Source organism: Euprymna scolopes, chromosome 21 (genome assembly GCF_053919585.1).
Source record: "Euprymna scolopes isolate OS-2025 chromosome 21, ASM5391958v1, whole genome shotgun sequence".
NCBI classification, from domain to species: Eukaryota; Metazoa; Mollusca; class Cephalopoda; order Sepiida; family Sepiolidae; genus Euprymna; species Euprymna scolopes.
The window spans coordinates 22,909,287-22,935,487 of NC_136502.1; the positions used below are offsets into that span (position 1 = coordinate 22,909,287).

At 32.8% G+C, this 26,201-nt stretch overlaps 1 protein-coding gene across 1 annotated transcript in view; it reads left to right on the forward strand.

The window, feature by feature from the left end:
* LOC145243073 (uncharacterized) overlaps positions 1-10,980 on the forward strand; it is an 80,641-nt gene extending 69,661 nt beyond the window's left edge. Inside the window, exon 2 of the mRNA XM_080106175.1 lies at positions 10,495-10,980. Coding sequence (XP_079962301.1) covers positions 10,495-10,856 — 362 coding nt within the window. The 3' untranslated portion in view covers positions 10,857-10,980. The remainder of the gene's footprint in view (positions 1-10,494) is intronic.
* Positions 10,981-26,201: the final 15,221 nt, after the last annotated feature.

Consider the following 26,201-nt stretch of genomic DNA (forward strand, 5'->3'; position numbering starts at 1 on the left):
CCTTGCAATAAAATCTGGGTATGTGAGCAGTCTACTTCTTGGGTAGGTAGTAGAGTTCCACAGAAGTAGGGAAGGTACAACTTCATTTACTGCTCTAAAACAATGGCCTGCAAACTGAACACGTCTTGCTTTGACAATAGATGATGCCAATGGAAGTTTGCTATAGATTTGTTGTTTGGTTGGATGGATCTTCTACAAGAGATTTTGGGCTCTCATGGGAAGGCGGGTATATTCACCAATCCGGTGTGTTTCCAACTTTTTGGGTAGTGTCCATATTTCCGAACCATAGAGGAGGATGGATTGTATTAACGATTGAAAACTCTTTCATTGCAATGCATTGTTTATGCAAAGATTTTCTTTTGATTTGCTGTTGAATCACCGCTTTTCAAGGTCACTAGGTGCTTCTCTTCCGGTTTCTGTTTGTCAATAAAAAAGAGAGAAGAAAAGAAGGAGGATTAATAAATACTATAACGGTGAGAAATTGACTTTTTTTATTAATGACTAAGCAGTTACCTAGTCCAAAGTATAAGGAGTATTGAGATTGAAATCGCTGGCAACTAAATAAAAGAAAAATGAGGAAAGTTATGGGAGTATTAACATTGATTAATTGTATGAACTCATTATTTATCGGATTATTTTTTTTTCACGAATTTGTTTGCATTGAGTTTTAAGACGAGAGGTTTGTAATCAGCAGGGAAGCAATCCCATGATACAGTGTTCCATAGACTAGAATTCCAAAGAAGCTCTGTCCATGAAAATACTGATTGAGACATATAGGGATGAAAGGAATGGGTTTTTTTTATATGATAGCAAAATCAGTTCCTGTTAAAAATGTTTTACATGGGAAAACCTAACATTGGAGCTCAATCAATCACTTTCAATAACGATAGAGCAGATGGAGACTAACAACGTTTTTCCTGTGAGAAAGTATTTGCAAGGAAGGCAAAAGTTCACTCCCCACCAGATTTTAAATGTGAAGACAGGAAATGCATTCATAGCATTTGATATTTAAAAAATGTTATTTTGATATTTAAAAAATGTTATTTTGATATTTAAACAATGTTATTTTGATATTTAAAAAATGTTATTTTGATATTTAAAAAATGTTATTTTGATATTGAAAAAATGTTATTTTGATATTTAAAAAATGTTATTTTGATATTTAAAAAATGTTATTTTGATATTTAAAAAATGTTATTTTGATATTTAAAAAATGTTATTTTGATATTGAAAAAATGTTATTTTAATATTTAAAAAATGTTATTTTGATATTTAAAAAATGTTATTTTGATATTTAAAAAATGTTATTTTGATATTTAAAAAATGTTATTTTGATATTTAAAAAATGTTATTTTGATATTCAAACATAATTGCACGCAATCATCACATCTCATCGCAAGAACTATGAATTGCATGGCAAAAAGCAAATATACCTGAATTAGTCATGATAGCAAAGCGGCTATGAAATTTGCAATTAGACCACAGAAGTTTCTATAGCAAATAGTAGATAATGTATAGCAATACTCAGATGCATGGGTTTAAACTGTTTAAAACGGTATTTTCCACATAAGGTTAAATTAAGCAAAGAAATGGCAAATTCCGTTAAAAGGTTAAAAATTAGAGTTAGAGCTACATCTCAAGATATGACGTCACAGGCAGGAAGTAAGACATGGCATAAAAGAGGAAACTATTTTCCTCTTCGGTCCATGAATGGACTGTTTGTTTTTAGTTGAAGCTCTGCCTTCATTTTCTTCTCTGTATAGTGGGCTAAGAAAAATCCACGTAATGGTAAAAACATAACACATCAAATATTCACGCCAAATATTAACGAAAAACACTCGTCTAGCTGAAACCACTGTCAATAATGTCCCCCACTCTTCATCTGTGCCTAATCCTAAACATAGATTCCATGAACAAAGCTTCTTTCTTAGAACTGCACGTCTGTGGAACTCTCTTCCGTTTGTCTGTTTTCCAGCTGATTACAATTTGGTCGTCTTCAAGTCCAGCATAAACAAATTCTTCATGAACCGTCCCCTTAAGTAATCCAATTTACCAAATTTCCACTACTAACGATTACTACAACATGTTCCCTTGACCACTCTTTAGTCATTAACCCTCATTATCGAGTGGCCTCTGGGCTTTGATAAGTGGTGATTCCTCTGTAAAAAAAGAGAACACTATGACATCATTGAGCAAAAATGTTAACATTTTCGTTTTATTGTATTATATTATTGAAGCTATAAGGAGAGAGGAAGACATAGACACTTTGGCTTATTTTATAACATCACAATCCAATGAACCAACTATTTATGTGCTAGAGAGACGAACAGCTGTTTCTGTCACTGAAGAACTTGACAGGCATTATGTAAAAGTCAAACAATTCTGCATGCTATACTACAAATGAAATAAAGTTACTGGCAACACATTCAATGATAGAGGTCTATTTGGATTGTGTAGAAAAATGTTTCTAGTTTGGTGACCTTGTGTCATATTAAGATGAGATTTGTGCATTTGTTATTGTGTGGTGTTAATGCTGATTTTAAGAAACTTTAGTGATTTGAAGGCGGAGATGACTAGAAGTCAAGAGGGGTAAATTCTAGCAACATCAACAAATCAAATTGAATGAAGAAACAAAAATATGTAGGTGCCGCAGCCGCACTGATATGAACTTCTTGAATAAGATAGTTAGCAATTTTGTAAATAATGATTTCATAATCGGATCTAGTTATTGGATTTTTATTAAGCATACAGCAACTTCATAAATTGTATAGGATGACGCCCCTTCTATATTGGAACTTACTCATGGAATCGTTAAAAAAATGCACAATTTTATTTTATATCTTGTATAAATGTACATCAGACTATGCCTAACATGTCCACCAAGATTTTGTCTTGAATATCCAACAGTCTTTGTTTTTGTATTATTTGAATTATTCAGACAACTTCCCACAACATTTCAGTGGGTATAACTTCTAACCTTCTTCAGGTGTATCTTATCGAACCCGGGGATCTTTTTCTCAAACTCCAGCACCGGCACGGAATTTCAAACGGAACCCTTTATTTAATCCACAGGAAGTAGCATGCTCACATTCCGTCAGCCATGACTGAGCAGAAGTCCTAAATAATTCGCAATTGTATTTTCAGCCTCGCCTGCACTGAGGATTGAATCTTCAATCTCTAGAAAAGTGTGACTTTACACCTTAACTGTGAGTACCTTATTCACTACCCGACAGGTGCTTCCATTGTGAAAATAACATTGAAGATGAGAACAATAGTCCAAAGAATCCAAATAATACAGATAATCAATCCTCATCTAAAAAATTCAGAAACAATCTTTGTCAATGATATGTGAATGCACTTTAATGATTGTCATATCAGTAGGAAGTGAGAGTAACAGAAGCGATAGTGATAGGCGATGTATAGAATAAAAAAACCCAGTACAGTAAGAGAGGATAAAAGTGATAGACAGAAAATTAGATAATTTAATTTAATTTTAAATTGATAATTTAATTGAAAATTATGGATATTAATAATTAAAGTTAGGTGGTCAACCATAGTATACGGCAACCCGAAGACTCCCTTTTCATTAGCTACTACACCAAGATATAGAGGGGAGGACGTCACTAATTTCTCACCTTATAATGGTCAGTGGGGATCAAGTACCATTTTTTGAATGTTTGTCCTGAATTTCTCCTTGCCACTGGACCCAAGCAGTGCCGATTCAGGATAGGTGTGGTTGGAGATTGCTCAACCCTTGCCTCACAATTACATGCACAGCTTCCCCTACAGGAGGTATCCATTGTCTTTTGTGACTGAATGGAGGCATTGAATAGACTAGCTGACAGCCTAGCGTTGCCCGGTCATATAATACGCTTAAACATCATATTTTATTTTATGCAGATTTCATACATATTATTATAGAATCAATCCTCTATTGATTATTATATATTAGGAGGAATAATTTGGTCGGTGGACTAAAAAAAGATAAAGAAACCTCAGTGGGGATCAAGTACCATTTTTTGAATGTTTGATATTACTTGAGCAAAGATTGAACTCCAATCTCCCAGTTTATCAACAAATACTCTTTCCATAATACCAAATTTTTTTATTTTTTTATTACATTTTCACCCCAAACAAGGCACATTGCCACTTTAATGTAGGGGGCTACTATCAGGGGAAACATCTACTGGGGTACTATGTAGGGATTAGGGCAGCGAGATGTTGGTTCACGTTGCACTTGAACTTATGCATGTCAGTACAGTTGGGGAAGCAGTGACCTGGAATGGAGAGACAGTCTAATTAGGAAAATTAAAATATAAGTTTGTTCAAAAATAACTTTATTCCCAAAGATGGGGAATATTTTAGCATGTATTTTATGTAATTCAAATACATAGGAAATAAAGCCTTAAGAAAACAACTCAACTCAGTACAATAATAGATTAGTTTCTACGGCATAATCACGTTTGACACACCGGTTCCCATTGGATCACCGAAGTTCAGCAATGTTGAACCTGGTCAGTACTAAATGAGTGACCATTTGGGACTTCCAGGTGCTGTATGTAATCTCCGCTTATCTTGGCATTGTTTCCAGTCGTCCTGGATTTCTCCTTGCCACTGGACCCAAGCAGTGCCGATTCAGGATAGGTGTGGTTGGAGATTGCGCAACCCTTGCCTCACAATTACATGCACAGCTTCCCCTACAGGAGGTATCCATTGTCTTTTAAGACTGAATGGAGGCATTGAATAGACTAGCTGACAGCCTGGCGGTGCCCGGTTATATAATACGCTTAAACATCATATTTTATTTTATGCAGATTGCATACATATTATTATAGAATCAATCCTCTATTGATTATTATATATTACGAGGAATAATTTGGTCGGTGGACTAAAAAAAGATAAAGAACAATTTTTACAAATATTTCACGTTACACCGGCCAAGGGAAATTCCTTGGCTGATATAACGTATTAGATTTCCCTGGAAAAATTCTTCTTGACCTATAAGAGAAGAAAGACTATTTTTAAGATCGAATTTTTCCGATTTTCGATACTTAGATTAATTTCTGTATAAAACATATCTAAGAACACTGCCAGGTATATAAATTACCATTGTGTGAAATTTGCAAAAGATAAGCTCAACAGTTTCGTAACCTATGTGGAAGGAACTCACACACACACACACACACACACACACACACACACACACACACACACAAAGTGACTTTTATATAATAGTAGAGATAGAGATAGAAATTATCAAAACAGATATAAAAAAAAACAGATATAAAAAAAAAACAGATATAAAAAAAAACATATATAGAAAACAGAGTAAAACAGATATGACGAATTGGGGATCTGGTTTTCATAGCTAAATGCTAGTCACGACGATGTCTTTACACCAAGTAAATTTCAAACGGTACAACTAGTACGTTTTGTAAAGAACTGAATTCTTAAAGCAATCTCGTCAGCTCTCTCGGCCCTCTACGCCGTGAGATTTATCAAGCCGGCTTTTGTTACGAAAACGAAATAACTCTTCTCTTCCTAATCTCTTGTCAGTGTACATCATTTTTGTCTGAACAGCATCATAAATATGTTAATGGCTGCGACTGGGGTTTGACAACTGATAAATGACCCGACTGACCTCGGGATTTGAGAGTGGAACAAGGTGATGTCAGCACCCCCCCTCTAACTTCTCCTCCTCTCATATTTGTTCTTTCTTTGCTACCGCAACCACCAGAAGCCAGATAGAACGTCTCTACATATGTCGTGTATGTGGCATAGATTTTACTATGAAAACGTGCCCATTGATTGACCGTTATGATAAAGGAGAGGTCATTCTATTGTCAGATAAAATCGATTCAAATATGGAGGGGTTTAATCCATGAGAGAGCCGGGGCGTGATGGGCCTAACAAATAACTTCTTGGCCTACGGAATTAGTTAGGCCGAGCTAAAATCTAACCGAATCTATTGTCGTCATTTACATACTAACATGTTAGGCCAATTTCCTTTTAAGAATATTCATTTCCGGTGCAAACTTTGCTGAAATATGATTTTTTTTTTTTTATATAGTAAAAGTAAATTTTTATACGACTTAAAATATTTCTTACGAATTTCAGGTATAACTGAATAATTACAATAATAATAATAATAATAATAATAATAATAATAATAATAATAATAAGAAGAAGAAGAAGAAGAAGAAGAAGAAGAAGAATGTAACAGATCGCAGACTAAAAAATAAGAGAGCACGTTAAAGACGATCACGTTATAAATTTTTACAGAACTTAAAAACATTTCTTTACGAATTTTAGGTATAGCTAAATAATAATAATAACTACTACTACTACTACTACTACTACTACTGATAATAATAATAATACGTGTAGCGGCTATTTATAAATACCGAGCCTGTGCGAAATGATGTCATGGTAAAAAAGACTATAAAAAGTAGAGAGTACGTTAAAGACGACCACATTAGAGACATGCGTGATGTCACAGCCGTAACGAGAAGTCACGCGTGACGGGAGGATGTAGAAATAAATGTCGTTACAAAAAACAAAAAACAAAAAAAAAAAACCCCAGAAGTTGAAGTTTTTTTCCCCCCCTTTCGTATTCTTTGTTTCTTTTGCGACTGGGTCTACAACGTGTTGGGTCACAAATATCTACATGTTAACGCGTGTGTTAGTGTTACAATAAAAAATAATAATCATAAAAACATAACTTTTTATAAATAGGTTCTTTTTAATTATTACCGCATTCGATTTAATATCTGTGCATAGACGACTGTAGGAAATTCAATTCCAAACTCGTTATACTCATGGTAAATGCCCGACTGATCTCCAATCTTTGGTACATTATTGTAAAACATTCACAGTAAGAACTGGTCTTGTACAACCACAGCAAAGAACATTATTTTCTCTCTATTTATCAAAAACCAAACAAAATTTCCATGAACAGAGTTTCTTTCATAGAATATTCCATCTGTGGAACAAAATATCATGAGTCTACTTTCTAACCAACTATAGCATGATCATTTTCAAATCTAATGTAACCAAGACCGTCTTAAAAGACAAGATGGCCGGTGGGCAAAAATAATTTAATCTGCTGACGTCATCACGGGTAGTCCATTGCTTCTTGACACCGGTAAACACCGGTAGTGACTCGTGGATATCTCCATTCAGCAAAGTAAGTTTTAACGTGCCCCCCCTGTATTTAACACGATGTAACTAAAATTTAATTCAATATCATCATCCTAAGTTTTTTACCATTCAAAAGAAGAAGCTTCAAGTAAATTGCTAATATTAAAAAAAAATTTTTTACAGCATACAAAACTAATGAAACTGCGAGACAACATCGACTCTTTTGAAGAGACGATTTTTTTAAGCTGTTGAGTCATGTTTTAAAAATTTAGCAAAAATTAATTTTCCTGAAATTTTCAATATTTAAAAATAAATTATGCCGGCTGATAACATTTTTAAACATTTTTTTAAAGCTAGAAAGATAAAATTTAAAAATACATATATATATATATATATATATATATATATATATATATATATATATATATATATATATATATATATATATATATATATATATATATAAAACTTCAAAGTAAAAAAAAAAAAAAACGCGCGTTCATTTCGGGTTTGTATTACTGTACACATAGATTCGAAAAAGTTGTCAAAAAACAAATATATGACAAATAAATGTTACCAAAGGCAAGATAAGTTACTTTTCTACCAAACTAGATATATTTTTCGTGTTTTTATTCAATGTAATATGTTTATTCAGCTCGAAAAACAAGGTGTTATAAATAAAAAAACTAGAAAAAATATATGTCAAGCTATGTCACGGTAACATATATTGAGCGAGTTTTTAACAGTATTTTAACCATTTTTTTATTTATAACACCTTTTCCCAAACTTACCGCGTTAAAGAGGGAGTCAGACGCCATCTTGAATTTTCCGGGTTTGTATTACTGTACACAGATTCAAAAAAGTTGTCAAAAAACAAATATATAACAAATAAATGTTATCAAAGGCAAGATAAGTTACTTTTCTACCTAACTGGATATATATTTTGTGTTTTTATTCAATGTAACATATTTATTCAGCTCGAAAAACATACAGTGTTTACCGATGTATTGGAAAATTTAAAATGGCGGCCGACTCTCTCTTTAACACGGTAAGTTCGGAAAAAGGTGTAATAAATAATAAACTAGACAAAATACTCTTAGAAATTTGCTCAATATAAGTTACCGTGACATAACTTGATATATATTCGGTGGTTTTTTAATAGTATTTTGTCTAGTTTATTATTTATAACACCTTTTCCCGAACTTACCGTGTTAAAGAGAGAGTCGGCCGCCATTTTAAATTTTCCAATACATCGGTAAACACTGTATGCTTTTTGAGCTGAATAAACATGTTAAATTGAATAAAAACACGAAAATTATATCCAGTTTGGTAGAAAAGTAATTTATCTTGCCTTTGATAATATTTATTTGTTATATATTTGTTTTTTGACAACTTTTTCGAATCTATGTGTACAGTAATACAAACCCAATTTTCCAATACATCGGTAAACACTGTATGGTTTTCGAACTGAATAAACATGTTACATTGAATAAAAACACGAAAAATATATCCAGTTTGGTAGAAAAGTAACTTATCTTGCCTTTGATAACATTTATTTGTTTTTTGACAACTTTTTCGAATCTATGCTTACAGTAATACAAACCCACGTATTTTAACAAACTGAAAATATGGATATAAAAAAATGATTTTGCATGTTATTTTTGTTATGTGGTGAAATAATCTTAAATAAGAAACATGATTTTTTTTCTTTAGGTTAATTATTCTTTTACTGTGCAATATTTCATGAATTTATTAAAAATATTGTTTTTGATTTTGAAAAAATATTGTGGTTCATTTGCATTTAAAAATATTGTGGTTCATTTTGATTAAAAAATATTCATTTTGATTTAAAAAAAATATTGTTCATTTTGATTAAAAAATATTCATTTTGATTTTAAAAAAATATTGTTCACTTTGATTAAAAAATATTCCTTTTGATTAAAAGAAAATTCATTTTGATTTAAAAAATATTGTTCATTTGATTAAAAAAATAGTTTAATTTTAATATTTCAAATGTTTTGCTTGTGTTCTGCTTCAAATATTCATAATCTTACATGCATAATTTTCATTTAATTATATTAAATAAACTTCAAGTTTACTACAAATCAAATCGTGTTCCTTCACTTTTTAAAATGTAATTTATAAGTAATTAAAGAACGCATTCTAATTTTTAAAATCTATAATACAACGAAATATTCAATTGCTTATAATACTTAAACAAACAACTTGTGTTTTATTATTTTTTTAATTATTTTTTTATTATTAATATTAGATGAGTTTCAGTATAAATCATCGTGTTCTTTCTTTATTTCAATCCAATTTTGAAGTTTTGTAACGCTGTCTGTAAAAATTACTGTTCATTATTGACAGTCTAAGAGTTCCACATATCTTGCTTGTTGGGACCTCGGCGATGACGTCATTTTTTCAGCTGGCCGGCCATCTTTATAACGAAGGCCACGATGTAACCCAATACTTGTTGAGCCATTTTCTTAGATAATCAATTCCTCTTAAGTAATCTTCTGCCTTATTGTTTTCTGGCCTCTTGTGGATGCGATCATTGATGAACTGACAATCTATTTAAACCTTATTCTAAAATGGCCGTTGATCATTAATAAATTCTTACCCATTTTCTGGCCAGGTCTTTATTTATCCCTCTTTCTCTCAAGTTCAATTTTATCACTTCTTTCCATATTTTCCTTGACCTTCCCCTGGAAACTGAACCTGCTACCTCAACTGTTCTACATCTACTACTATGTAATAAGTAGGGCTAGGACAACAGCATATTCTTTTCATCATTTTGACTCTCGGGTGTGTATCCGTTGATATCTTATATGCTTTTATATAGAGTGATGTGGTTCTCGGTTGATTAACTGTGTCTGTGTCGGATATATACTCGAGAGTCAAAACAATGATATGAATATTCTGTTATATTAGCCGTAGTAATGAATAATCGAAAGTAACGTGCATTGTTTTATGATTGCTTCATGATTATCTCCCTTTTGGAGAACTCTTTAGTTAACCATAAAATCCCATTATACATGTATTAATTATCCTAGTCTTCTGCCATTCTTGTTTGTCATTACATTTACACTACGACCAATCATTATACTGTTATTTCACCGACCACCTTGCACTAATTGATCCTTATCCTCGAGTGTCCTTTCGGCTTTGATAAATGGTGAATTTCTTGTAAAAAAAAAATCTTATTTCCAGAAAAATTTAACTTATTTTTTTGTTTTATTATTAATTTTTTATCAAAAATGTTGTATCAATGTCCAATATCCCTTTCATCAATTTTTTCGCTCTTAACATAACTTGATTTCCATATTTCTTTTTCTTTTTGGTTTCTCCTAGATATTTACACTTCCAAACCCGCCCATTCACTATTGCCCGGAACTGACCAGCCACAACTAACTGCAGATACCAATGCCAATCTGCAAAACAGATTTATATGTACAGGTGATACAGCAATCCAGTTCCAACAATGTTCATACAAGCCAAGTGACATCTCAGGTCACACAGACTGGACAGGACCAAAACTGTTGACAACTAATACAACAACAGCAGCAACAAGAACAACAACAACAACGACAGTGACCACAATAGATGACAACAGGATGTCAGTATGCAACCCAGATTCCAGGAAACTGTCCGAAAGTAGTGACTCTTCTTCAAATCCCCGTCCATTACCACCAGTTCCTCGGATCTTTCACTGACATAATTACAGTTAAATCACAGTAAAAAAAAAAAAAAAAAAAAAACTAGCATTGACAATCACATATCATTTTAAACAACACATGCAAAAATTTAAAAAAATTAAAATAAAAATAAAAAAATGTCATCTCCATTCATTACTACACACACACACACACACACACACACACACACACGCACACGCACACACACACACACACACACAAACAAGGCACGGGGTCACCAACAATTGTTGCGTTTTTTATATACTTGTTTTATTATTTGATATTTTCATTTTTTTTTTCAATTATTGAAATAAGTTTTATGCAATTCGGACGATTTTTTTACATCTTCATCAGAAATTTTGTGAAGAAAGTAATTTTGGGAAACTTATTTCAATAATTGGAAAACTGAAAATATCAAAAAATAAAACAAGTATATAAAAAACAACAATTGTTGATGAACTCCTTTATATATTTTTTTTTCTCTCATTGGAATCTCTGTACCCCTTTTACATGAATATAAACATATGCATAAACACACATCGAGCACTTTGCTGGTGTTTTCTTCCACAAACCTTAGACAGGATATATATATATATATATATATATATATATATATATATATATATATATATATATATATATATATATATATACTATATATATATATATATATATATATATATATATATAATATATAATTGAATTTAAATTTATGTCTATATTTTCATGTATTTCAGTGTATAATATTCACTCCTTAACCAATTCGCCTCCTCCCTTGAGACTCGCTTTCACAAATATCCATGGCCTTAGAAGTAATCTAGATGATGTAAACTCCCCGGATATCTTAGCATTAAGTGAAAAGTGAAACAAACTTACACTCTTCAATCCCCCTCAACTACTTTAAAATGACAAGATACCTCTCCCTCTCTTCCGTAAGGACTCGGATAGATATATGCACGGGCTTGGAGTCTATATTCGTAGAACCCCCCCCTCTTAACTAAAGAGCAATGTCTTGAATCAGATGATCAGGCTTTTATGTGCTTTCGACTAGCCTTTCATCTCTGCATTAGTTACTTATATTTTATCTACCGTTCTCCCTAAAGTCAGAATTGTATCCTAATCCATCATGTCTCTGATAGTATAGATGCAGCGCTCTCCTTAGATAGTAATGCCCAAATACATGTGTTTGGTCACCTTAATGTCCACCATAAAAAAATGGATTGGTTTCTTAGGTTACACAGATGTAGCTGGATGCTCTACATAGCTTTCCTCACACAGACAGTAATGCTCCCAACCAGATCGTGAATCCCATTAGGCTTCACTTCTAAATCTATTCCCCACCACAGTACCTGAGGATTGTGTGACTAATGCCTACAGTTGAAAACGCGGATCACCTAGTGGTATAAAATCCCAAACCCAAGGTTAGGAGCCATTGCTCTAACTGCAAGGTACTACAAAAGGGTTGACTGGGAAGCTATTAGAAAACACATCAAAGATGCCACATGGACCGATATCTTCTCTTTTCCTGCTGAACAGTGTGCCAATGAGACAACTGGTGCAAAGTAGGCATTGAAGCACATCTTCCTACAGGTAAATATTATAGCAAGCCACACTCACCCCCATGGTTCACTACAGATTGTGCAGCTGCCATTGCAAAAAGACATCAGGTATTCCAGCAGTTCATACGTCATAAGTCAAATACGGATACGCAAAAATTCATAGATGCTAGAAATCATTGTAAGAGTGAAATAGCAACAGACAAAAGAAAGCATGCTGAAATAATCAGGGAACGCATTGAATCGCAAAAGATAGAAACTCGTGATTTTTGGAAAATATATAATAGTGTAGTGAATAAAGGGCAATTATTAATTCCTCCATTATCCAACAGCCAAAAGGTCGCATGTGCAACAACCGAGAAGACGGAACTGCTTTACAGGTGATTCGCCTCCAATTCCATCTTAGAGCCAACAACAAACAACTCCTTCCTAAATTTCCCTATGCGGACTAAAGCCACATTAGATGATGTAAAAAACACCCCTTCTCATGTCCGCGATATCATAAAAAACTTAGACACCACCAAGGCGTGTGGGCCTGATCTAATCTCTGCTATACTAATTAAGAAATGCTCAGCTGAACTTTCCAAGCTTTACAATAAATGTCTTGCTGAATCTTGCTTCCCTAATAGCTGGAAAATTGCCTCTGTGATACCAGTATAGAAGAATTCTTGTGAAAGGACTGACTCACTCAATTATTGTCGCCCTATCAGTCTTCTCCCTCTCTTTGCTAAAGTCTTTGAGACCTTAATTAATCAAACACTAGTCCACCACCTCGCAAAAGAAAATCTTCTCTCTGACAAGCAATATAGATTTAGGCAATGTCGTTCTACTGCAGCTATTTTAATAGTCATCTCTAAATGCATATACCATGTACTGAATAAAGTGGGCGAAGCCAGAGCTGTAGCCCTTGATATATCCAAGACCTTTGACAAAGTCTGGCACAAAGGGCTGCTAATGAAAATTAAATTCTACAGTATAACTTGACATATACTAAATTAGATCCTTCTTAGACAATAAAACCATCCATGTTGTCATAAATGGGCATACATCCAAGCAGCATAACATTAATGCGGGAGTGTCTCAGAGGCCAACCGTTAGACACTATTATATCTGATGTTCATAAACGACCTCCCTGATAATATTATATCTAGATGGAGATGATACAACACTCTATAACATGCATGAGGGAAGAACAGATGTACATAAATCTAAGACAATAGCAGAATCATTAGAAAATGACCTCAAGACTATAGTGGAATGGGGCCGCAAATGGATGGTAACATTTAATGCTTCAAACTCCTCGACCAAACATTTGTGCGCAATATAAACTGGAAAAAAATACATTGAGGACATTGCAAAGACTGCAACAAAGAAAGTGGGTTCCTTCTATCGAGCTAGAAGACTACTCACACCTGAGAGTCTTCTATACCTCTACAAGGCCACCATTCGCCCATTCATGGAGTATTGTTGCCACATCTGGGTTGATGCATATACGACTAGCCTTTCCCTCTTAGATAAGGTCCAAAAAATAGTTTTCAATCTAATAGATCCCACTTTGTCAACTAAGTTCCAACCTCTGTCTCATCACCACAATGTTGCATCTCTGTGTCTGTTTTACAAATATTTTATGGAATGTGCTCTGATAAATTCATTGCACGTGTGCCCCTTTGACGTACATAAAATAGTAGCTCCTTAGGTCCAATGGCGATATGCCTTGTTAGGGATGAACGTGAGTAAAAAAAAAAATTATCATTCATGATTTTTCAAACACATCTATTAGGCATAAGGCGTCATAATGTGAGCCATACAGGGTGGAATGATAAAGTTGTTATCCGATAAAAAACAACACTACATCTTTATTTTAAAACTTTATTGAAAAAATCAATTCAGGTAACTTGATTATGTAATAAAGCTGACATCTAGTCAATGTGGCCGCCTTCAGCCTCAATCACCGCCTTAATACGGGTCTAAAACTAAGAGCATGCCTTTTCTGCAAGCGCCAGCGGGAGCTTAGAGAATATTCAGTGGATGACTGTGATCAGGCTGGCTTTTGTCTTGTGGGAGGTCATGTTGGTGATGTCTTGGTGTATGACCAAATGAAGTAGTTCAGTGGGTTCAGGTCAGTGGAGGAGGAGGACTAGTGAGAGAAGGGTACAAAGTTTTAGTACTCCTTCTAAAGCGAAGTCTGGGTTTGTTTGGACTTGTAGGCCAGTGCTAAGTCCTGCTGCCATATCTAGGGTCTGCCAGTAGCCACTTGATTTCACCAGGAGATCATCACACTCTTCAGAACATCCAGATACATTTTGGTGTTTACTTTCAAGATGTGAGGTGGCATGATGTGGCCCTCACTCAAAAGCACACCAAAGACCATAACCGTGGCCAGAAACTTTGTTTTCATCACCCTGGCCACGTCCCTGTTATTTGTGGCAATTCAGCGATGCATTTTGAGGGTGCTGGCAAGGGTCCTGTTGTCATAAGTTGGATCGATAGAGAGCAGGAGTTGTACAGCGGCGCATCTCTGATCTCATTCATTGAGCATCATGTTACTTTCAGACATGATAGAAGTCTCCTATCACTCTTGGGATTTATACATAACTGGCCAACTAGTAGATGGTCTGCAACAAAAAAAGAAAGCTGTTTTCATCAAATGGAAATGGAAAAACGCCGTCTTTTCTAGAGAGACAATGTTATCGTTTCACTCTAGATTATCATAACGTAGTTTAATTTAATTTTAGACAAAGGAGATGAAGAGAGGGTGAAAAGTCTTTATGAAAATGCAGATATTTTCGATTTTTATAAAATTTTAGCAATAAGTATGGGACATCAATTAATATGATAATGATTACCAACAAAACAAGAAATAACTAAAGTATTTATAACCCTCAAGTATTTCAGACAGGGCTTACTTAGTTTAATAATAAACAACCCAACCACAGTCCCTGTTGCAAAGTTTCAAATCCTGCTAAAATAATGAGTCACAATAACAGCAAAACAGGTTTCTGTCAATAAATTTGTACGGATGCATGTTTCATTTAAAACAAAAAAGTCTTGCTCTATTTAGCAGAGTTAGACACAATTTTAATATAGAAAAAATAGAGCTGGCCAAAAATGGCACAAGATTGAGACAACAATAAAAATTGCCTCGGGTTAGAAGGATTACTTACCGAACGAGGCTAGAACAGATAAGATGCAATATCAGGATAGATACTACACTTTGATCTGCTAGTTAAGTTTTCTTTTTTTAAGCGGCTCATGAATGTGTTTTTAATATCATATTTAAAATAGTTTAGAATGTTTCACAATATTTTGAAATCCAAACTTCAATACTTTCTATCCTTCCTGGGAATAATTTTAAAGATTAAAATAGGAACAAAACAAATATCATTAAAAAATATAGACACACATACCAAAAACATCATTAAAAATATAGACAGACATACCAAAAACATTAGTAAAAATATAGACACACACACCAAAAACATCATTAAAAAATATAGACACACAAACCAAAAACATCATTAAAAATATAGACACACACACACACACACCAAAAACATCATTAAAAATATAGACACACACACACCAAAAACATAATTAAAAATATAGACACACACACCAAAAACATCATTAAAAATTATAGACGCAAATACCAAAAACATCATTAAAAATATAGACACACGCGCCAAAAACATTATTAAAAATTATAGACGCACATACCAAAAACATCATTAAAAATATAGACACACACACACCAAAAACATCATTAAAAATTATAGACGCACATACCAAAAACATCATTAAAAATTATGGACACACACACACACCAAAAACATCATTAAAGATATAGACACACATACCAAAAACATCATTAAAAATATAGACACACATACCAAAACATTATTAAAAATATAGACACACACACACCAAAAACATTATTAAAAATATAGACACACACACCAAAAACATTATCAAAACTTATAGACAAACACACCAAAAACATCATTAAAAATATAGACACACATACCAAAAACATCATTAAAAATATAGACACACATACCAAAAACATCATTAAAAATATAGACACACATACCAAAAACATCATTAAAACTTATAGACATGCACAATAAATATCATTAAAAATTATAGGCACATAATAAATTTCATTAAAAAATATAAACACATACAACAATCATCATTAAAAATTATAGACACTCAATAGATATAATTAAAAATTATAGAAACACAATAAATTTCATTAAAAAATATAAACACACACAACAAGCATCATTAAAAATTATAGACACACACAGCAAGCATCATTAAAAATTATAGACACACAATAAATATCATTAAAACTTATAGACATACACAAGAAATATCATTCAAATTATCAACACGCAAAATATATCATTAAAAATTATAAACACACACCAAAATATAAAAAAAAATTAAACACACAACAAATATCATTAAAAATTATAACACAACTATCATTAAAAATTATAGACACACAACAAATACCATTAAAAATTATAGATACACAACAAATATCATTAAAAATTATCGACACATAATAAATATCATTTAAAATTATAGACACACAACAAATATCATTAAAAATTATAGACACACAATAAATATCATTTAAAATCATAGACATACAACAAATACCATTAAAAATGATGAAACTGAATTATTATGGTTGTTTCATGTTCCAACAGTTGTATTTAAATATAGTCAAACAAGCCAAAGAGAAGTTACCTTCGAAGTAACACCAAAAAATGAACATCTGAGTTTGCTCTTCAAGATACATAAAATCGCCTTTGACATGAAAGATGTAAAAACAACCAAGTTAACAGAATTCTATTTTCAGCAAAGAAGTTATTCAACGAATTCATTCACCATTATCAAACTCATTTCTTCATTATAAATATATGTTGACAAAAAAAAAAATGTGGAAAAAGATCTCTGCCCTCTCGTGTGGCATCTACTATTGACAAACATTTTGCTTAAGATTTAATTGTTGCTTTACCTTGACATGTGGTCAAATCGGAAATGACATGCTCTTCAAACTTATTTCTTTCTTCTCTTACATTCTATCTTATTTCTCTGCAGCTATTTTTGTTTGGCTTTTATTATTTTATTATTTTATCCAACACTCTCAACTTTTCACATCTACTGCTCATATATATATATATATATATATATATATATATATATATATATATATATATATATATATATATATATATATATATATATATACATGTATATATATATGTGTGTGTGTGTGTGTGTGTGTGTGTGTGTGTGTGTGTGTGTGTGTGTGTGTGTGTGTGTGTGTGTGTGTGATTGTGGATTGACTGGAGATTCTGTCATATTTCCTTTTCGCTCCCTGGCCGCTTTTTTTTTAGAGCAGTTATCTGCCCTTTGTTTACATTCTAGTCGCCCTCCCCATTTGAGACGTATTATTTGTAATTATTATTTTTTTTATTTATTAAATATTTGAATGCTATTTATTCAAATATATATATATATTGAAAGAAACATTTTCGTGTTTTTTTTTGGAAACATTTTTTGTATTCCTACGTGTCAACAAATAGAAAATAAATACAGAAAAGATATAAACATCTATATATTTTTCGTAGTGATTTTTTATTCATATATATATATACGTTTAACATGGTTTAAACAAAAGTGCTCAATACCAAGGTAGAGCAAGATATACTTTTTATTTATTTTTTACATAAACATTTAGATATCGCTACACATTAGTATGCTTCAGTCAACTAGTTATAAATAACTAGAGACTTCATAAGGTAATGTTGCTTTTACAAAAGTCAAATTCTTAATCTAAGGTTAAAGATTTGTAGAAACAACATCCTCTGATGAAGTCTCTGATTATTAATAGCTGGTTGATTGAAACATACTCATGTATAGCGATACATTAATGTTTATGTAAAATTAAATTATATATATATATATATATATATATATATATATATATATATATATATATATATATATATATATATATATATAATCAAATACCTACAGACACTAGTGTTTCATACTTTCGGGAATCTTTAGTGCAGGGTGTCACGATTAACACCAGTGGATAGATTCGAACTCGGCGACACAAGCCATATATATATAAATTTTCAATTAAAATTCATTCTCATTTTGCATTATATATATATATATATAATAAATTAAATAAACATGAATATACATAAACGATCACACATATATGTATATATATATATATATATATATATATATATATATATATATATATAAATCCCCGAAACAGTGTTTCATGGTAAACAACTGATGATCCCTTGAAAAATAAAAAAATTGGTATTATAGTAAATTTGAGAGTTGATGCAGTGATTGCAGGTGATTAAATGACTTACTGACTAGATGTTTTTTTTTTTTTTTTTTTTTAACGAATCATAAAAAATAATTTTTTGTATAGTTTCAAATGTTAAAAACTTCAAAGACTATATATATATATATGTATGTATGTGTACATTTATATATATACATAAAAAAGAAAGAAAGAAAGGAGGAAAATCGTCTACCTTAAACCACTAACCTAGTTCTAAAACAGATCCTTTGTTCGATAAAATGCATGCCCATTGGCTGATAGGAAGGGGCGCGGTGGATACTAGAAAGCTGATTGGCTAACTAAAATCCTCAACATATATAAAAACGAGAAACAACCACAGAATTCGCGCATAAGCCTGAGGAATCTTATAGTGGATGAAACGCCGAATATTCAATGTAGCTTAATCGCCATATATATTTTATAAATTACTAACTAGCTCTACCTACATATTGAGCACTTTTGAAGTAAATACTTAAAGTTTACGCATAAATCTATACTTTCGTATATTAATTTTATGTGAGTAAATGAAATAGTTATATATATATATATATATATATATATATATTAATTAGAGTTGGAACGATTATTAAGAATCAGAATCGGGAATTGGAAAAATCGCAACTTTTGGAGTATCAGAATCGGAAAAAATTATGCATAATTTCAGATGCCAAAACAATTCTTTTAATTGTTTTTATTTGATTCTGTTTAAAAAAAAAAAAAAACTCTTCACTACTGGTAGTAATAATAAATAATAAATATTGCTAGATTTTAAACTACGAGTAAATCTAAAATCTATAAATCACCCCCCACACTTAGGTGTTTTTACATTTCAAAATATATGTGTGCACATTTAACACATGTTTGTTATGGTAATCGGAAAAAATAACAACGTTGTAGTTAAATATTCAAAGATTTGTAAGAATCGGAATCGGTAACTGTATCTGAATCGGAAATTTAGTGCGGAATCGGCAATTGTATCGGAATCGGGAAAAATATTAGGCTCGGCCCTTATATATAAATAAACATGCAATATTTACTCTTTACATGAATTTTTATTTTTATTTTATACTGCGATGCGTTGATTCATAGGTGTCTATCCTTGGACCTTTATTATTCCTAATATTCATAAATGACCTCTCTGATAAAATTTTTCTATGAGATGGGCATATATGCTAATGCCACCACGCTCTATAACAGGCACATGGGGAAAACAACTGAATAAATATCTAAAGAAATGGCAGAAGCACTAGACGAAAACTTCCAACTTGTAGTGGAATGGCGACAAAAATGGATGGTCACATTCAATACTGCCAAGACTAAGCTTGTTTCCTTCAATAATTATAAGAAACCTTCTCTATCACCAATAGCAATGGCCCAAAACACATTACCTGAAAGTACTTCCTTTGAACTCCTCGGCTTAACGTTCACAGTGAACATGAGTTGAAACAGATACATTGAGCGCATTGCCAAGGCTGCTGCAAAGAAGATGGGCTCTCTCTCTCTCTCTCTCTACCGTGCTAGAAAGCTACTTACACCTGACAGTATCTTGTACCTCTACAAGGCCACCATTCGCCCATGTATGAAGTATTGTTGTCACATTTGGGCTGGTGCATCTGCTACTTGTCTCTCACTCCTGGACAGGGTTCAAAAGAGAGTCGCCAACCTGATAGGTCTTGAACTGTCATCTAAGCTTCAGCCTCTGTCCCATCGATGAGATGTTGCATCCCTCTGCCTGTTCTACAAGTACTTTAATAGTGAATGCTCTGACGAACTACAAGTACTTGTACCCCCTCAACATAAATACCCCCATCAAACCCAACAAGTAGCTAAATCCCACCCCTACACAATAGAGATACCTAGGTGTAAAAAAGCCTTCTACTCCAATAGTTTCTTCTCCAGAACTGCTAGACTTTAGAACTCCCGGGATTTTGCTTTCCCAACTGCACTGACATGCAGAAGTTCCAGTGTAATGTGAACAGGCATCTTGCTGCTCATCTCACTTCATAATATCCGTACAACTTATGTCCCCTATAGAAACTCCCTACTTAAAGTGGCACTGTGCCTTGTTTGGGGTGAAAATTGGATATATATATATATATCTTGTCTTGTATATAAGATACACAGTTTTTCCCCTCTGGATCAAAATACCGTAGGTTTACAACAACAGATTGCACATAAAAATTTATTATGTTAACACTATTAGCCATTACCTTACATAACTATATAACTCCATTACAGACACATTATTCCATAATATTAAAACATTAGATTTATTCATAGGAGCGCCATCTTCATCATTGTCATAACCTACAGAGGAAGTAGCTCAAATTTTACCCCCTATTCCATAAGACAACGTACGACCTCATTCTACACCGCATGCATTTATATTTTTTTCTACTTTCCTGGGTCTACTCCATCATTAACTGACTAGTGATTTCATACACATCGCCTACGCTTAACACTTTACCCCTACACAATTAATGATTTCACCCTCTTCCCATCCCTCAAAATCTCATTGGTTGCCGGATTTGAACGAAACATCATTCAAAAACGAAGACTTCAGAGATTACCACAAACATGACTTCCCTGAGTAGAATCATTAAATACAAACTTTGGAATCTAAAAAAAAAAATTTAAAAAAATGATTTGCACTTCATTTAAATTATTACCCGTATTACCAGTACTGTTAACGTTAATATCTTACTAACATCACTATGAAACAAATTGTTTGGTTTGTTGTTTATTTGTCGTGTTATTTTACCAAACAGAAATTGGAGTTTCATATTTTCCTTACTGTTAACATTTATTTCATTTACAGTGACAAATAATTATTATTTATATTTTGTTTCAGTAATAAAGTTACAGCTACAAATCATTATTAATTATATTTTATTTTAGTAATAAAGATAACGATACAGTAATTCGTTTTTTTTTTATTATTAAATGGTTATTACGGACGTTTTAAAAAATTAAATCACGCTATTATTTTACATGTTCAGATGTGGTTAACAATTACTTTAATAATAAAGATACCGTAATAGTATTTCGTTTTTATCAGACAACTAGCCTGGGTGCCCGGCGTTGCTCGGGTATTTGGAGATATGTGTTGAGCAAAAAAAAAAAAAAAAAAAGTTGCAGTAGGCAGGCAGGCTCGAACCCATGACATAAAGGCGGAAAAGAATGTGCTGTGCATAACGGTGTTGGTTGAACAAAGAAAAAAAAAGAAGGTTGCGAGCGAAAAAAAATAGGAGTAGTTAGCAGACTGAAACCAATAACGCGCCAGAGGAAAAAGAGGTGAAAAAAAAGCAAACCATCTTACCGATGTGCCTACCGTGTTCGTAACGTCATGGGCGGTCGAAATAATGCCTTTTATGTGATGCCGAGGGTTGAGTGACTTGCAAAAAATGTCAGTGAAAAAAACCGACCCTCCCTGTAGAAAAGTGCCCAGTTGAGACTGAAAAAATTAATGTTTTGGGTCAATTTTTTCGATATTTGTCGTCCAATATTTATCGAGCTTCAAAATGATACCAATCTTGTGAAAATCTGTCGCCTCTGTCGGAAGTTTTAGGCAGACATACATACATACATACATACATACATACATACATACATACATACAAAAAGGGGTAAATATGAAGATTCTTTCCACCTTCGACCAATCCTTTAAAATTATCCCTTTAATAGGCTTTCCAGGGTGCTGAAAACAAAACTCAGGTTTAAAATTCCGGCAAACAAGTAGTTTAAAATATATGAAGAAATGTTAATTTCAAAATAGGTTTTCGGGGGTGCTGAAAATAAAAATCACGTTTAAAATTCTGGCAAGCAAGTAGTTTCAAAAATATTTAAAAATGTTAGTTTAGCACCCACTTTATGGCCACCTTTTGTTTCGGGGGAGAGGGTGTGTCAGCGTACAATGAACACAATTTCACGTAAACTGTGCACCCACCTTTTTTTTTGGGGGGGGGGCTATCAGGCATTAATAATCGATTTGACGTGCACCAACCCCAAACAAAAAAGTGAGTGATCATTTTACATTAAATTGTGTCCAGTGTACATTGACCACCCCCCCACTTCCCGAAAAAAATGTGGCATAATATGGGGTGTCTATTCCGAAAGCCATTTTTAACATGGGGAGGTTGGAGGTTTTATATATATATATATATATATATATATATATATATATATATATATATATATATATGAATAAAATATCAATCCAAAAAATATATGAATGTTTACATCTTTTCTGTATTTATTTCATATGTGTTGACGTACAGCAATACAAAAAATCTTTTGAAAAAAAAAAGAAAATGTTTCTTTCAAAAGTACATAATTTTCGACCGATCCTTCGGTCTTCCTCGGCATGAATGATATATATATATATATATATATATATATATATATATATATATATATATAGTCCTGGTCAAAATCATAAGACCACTTAAGAAAGTAAGCGTTTACGCATAATATCGAATTTATGGTTGAAACCATTGCCAAAAGGGAAAATATGATGGAAAAAAAATGAAATCTGCTTCATTCGAAACTTAACCCTGATCTAATAATTATTTTTTAAAAAACAAACATTTTTACCTGGTCAAAATGATAAGACCACTGATAATTTATCTAACAAAAGGCAATTATAAATTACTAAAAAGGGTCTCAGTATTTAGTATAGCCTCCATTATTACGAATTACTTCCAAAATTCTCTTCGGCATGCTTGCAACTAAGTTTTTTATCAGTTGCAAAGGAATTTTATCCCATGTACTGAAAACTGAATCAGAAAGTTCCTTTATCGAATCATACTGGGTTCCATCCATCCTCAAAGATTTTCAATGGGACTGAGGTCCAGAGAACATGCTGGATGATCTAACAATTCTATATTATTTGAAGAAAAGTATTCTCGTGCTTGTCGAGAAATGTGTATCGCAGCGTTGTCTTGCTGGAAAATCCAATTTCTGCCACACAGACGTGGACCTTCAGTCCTGATACAAGCATTTTCAAGCATTGAAATGTACTTCAATGATGTTTGCTGGCCTTTCACTACTTGCAACTTTAGGATCCCAGCTGACGAGAAAGCACCCCAGATTATTAAAGACCCTTCTCCACTATGCCGAGTTGAAAAAGTCTCTTTGGGCAAATTTTTATTATGCCAGTAGTGTTGAAATCCATCTGAACCATCTAGATTAAACTTTTTCTCATTGGAGAAAATTACATTTTCCCACTTCTTTTCATCATAAGTCTGGTATTTGGCGGCATATTTAAGTCGGTTAGTTTTATGCTGTTCAAGAAGACATGGTTTCTGCAGTCGCTTTAAATGATTGAAACCCTTCATTTTCAGATGCCTTCTGATGCTTTTAGGACTACATTCTGCTGCTGTTTGGTTTTTCAATCGACTTGAACTCATATTGGAGTTTTTTTTTAAACTTCTGATACGGCGATCCAGTGATGGGGTTATATTTTTTGGTCGACCTGGACTCTTTTTGTGTCCATATTGATCTGGATTTCTTAAAAAAATTGTGATGACCGTTTTGCTACGATTCACTTCGTTTGCAATGGATCTATGGGAGAGTCCACCCTTATTAAGCTCAAAGATCCTTCCTCTCTCAAACTCTGATAATGGTTTCCCTTTTGCCATTTATAATTTAGTAAGGTGTTTTTTTATCCACTAACAAGTTGCTTTTAGTAACATAGAAAGCTTTTCGTATTCATTTTTTTCAAAACTAGCCGATTTTATTAAAGTGGTCTTATCATTTTGACCAGGTGAAAATGTTTGTTTTTTTAAAAAATAATTATTAGATCAGGGTTAAGGTTTCGAATGAAGCAGATTTTATTTTTTTTCAATCATATTTTCCCTTTTGGCAATGATTTCAACCATAAATTCGATATTATGCATAAACGCTTACTTTCTTAAGTGGTCTTATGATTTTGACCAGGACTATATATATATATATATATATATATATATATATATATATATATATATATATATATATATATACACACACCAAAAGACTGAAATTATTGCAACTTGACTGTTTAATGAATTTCTACAAAATGGCTTGAACAAAACAAGATTTATATACTAAGGCGGACAAAATGAATAAATAGATACAAATGCAACTAAATTTCTCTATCTTCCCTCTCTCTCCCTTTTCTAATTTTTACCTCCCCTCCTACACTTTCTTTCATATCCTTACTATCACTCTTCCTCTGTCTTCTTACTTATACATCGCTTTCTCCCATCATCTTTCACTTTCCCTCTCCTCCTTCTACTCTTAACGCACTGTTTTTCAATTCCCCTCTCTCTTTCTTTTCCTTCTAATCCCTACTGCATATCCTTTTTCTCCCATCATATCTCTTAACTTCAACTCTTACTCCTCCTCTTTAAATATAGCTCCTCCTTATTATCTCTCTCTCTCTCTCTCACTCTCTCTCTCTCAAAACTTCTATTTACCCTCCCCCTTACAATTTTCTCCTTCCTCCTTCTCTCCATCTATCCCTTTTTAGCAGTGGAGGTGAAATAATTGTTTTATATTTAGCTATTGTTTCATTATGGCCAAAACCTGCTGTGTATAAATTTCTGTAGAACAGCGCTTCAGAATAAAATTACCATTTATAATCCATTTACTTTACGTTCCTTTCATGCAAGAATTTTCTGCTTTTAATGTATTTCAATAATTATTTATTATTCACTTGCAGTTCTTCCACAAACCATTACCTGTGGTTGTTAGCTGATAAAACCAGGCAGTGCTTCCTGGAGTGATAACAAATCTTTAATACTCTCACCATTGTAACTCACTTTGAGTTCTCGCTCATAACAACGATCATATTATTTGGATTCTTCGGACTACTGCTCTCATCTCATTTTCATATCGTTTCAGTTGACGTAACCTTTAATCTTCTCCGGGTGTATCTTGTTGAACTCAGAAACCTTTCTGTCGAATTTTCACGGGATTTTCATCATTTAATCCAAAGGAGTAGCATGTTCTCATTGCGTCAGCCATTACTGGGCATCTCCGTAGAATGAATAAAGGGTACCATTTGAAATTCTGTGTAGATTCCCAAGTTCGACAGAAAGGTTTCCAAGTTAAGCAAGATACACCTGAAGAAGGTCGGTGGTTACATCGACTGAACTGTCATGAAAATATCACTCAAGATGAGAATAATGGCTATCCCTTCTTAATTTTTCCATCCTCTCAGACGATTCAGAATCATTTTATGTGGCATCAACCAATATTGGTGCCACTATGTTTTGTTATTTTGTTGTGTTGAGGTGGGGGTGTCAGAACATACTTTTTTTAATATGTACCTTGGCAGTTTCATTTCCAGGTTAATTATTATGTACCCACAAAGAGTTTTCATATATGTCATTATCAGTGATTGCTCACCGACAATAACAAGTGGTGTCCCTT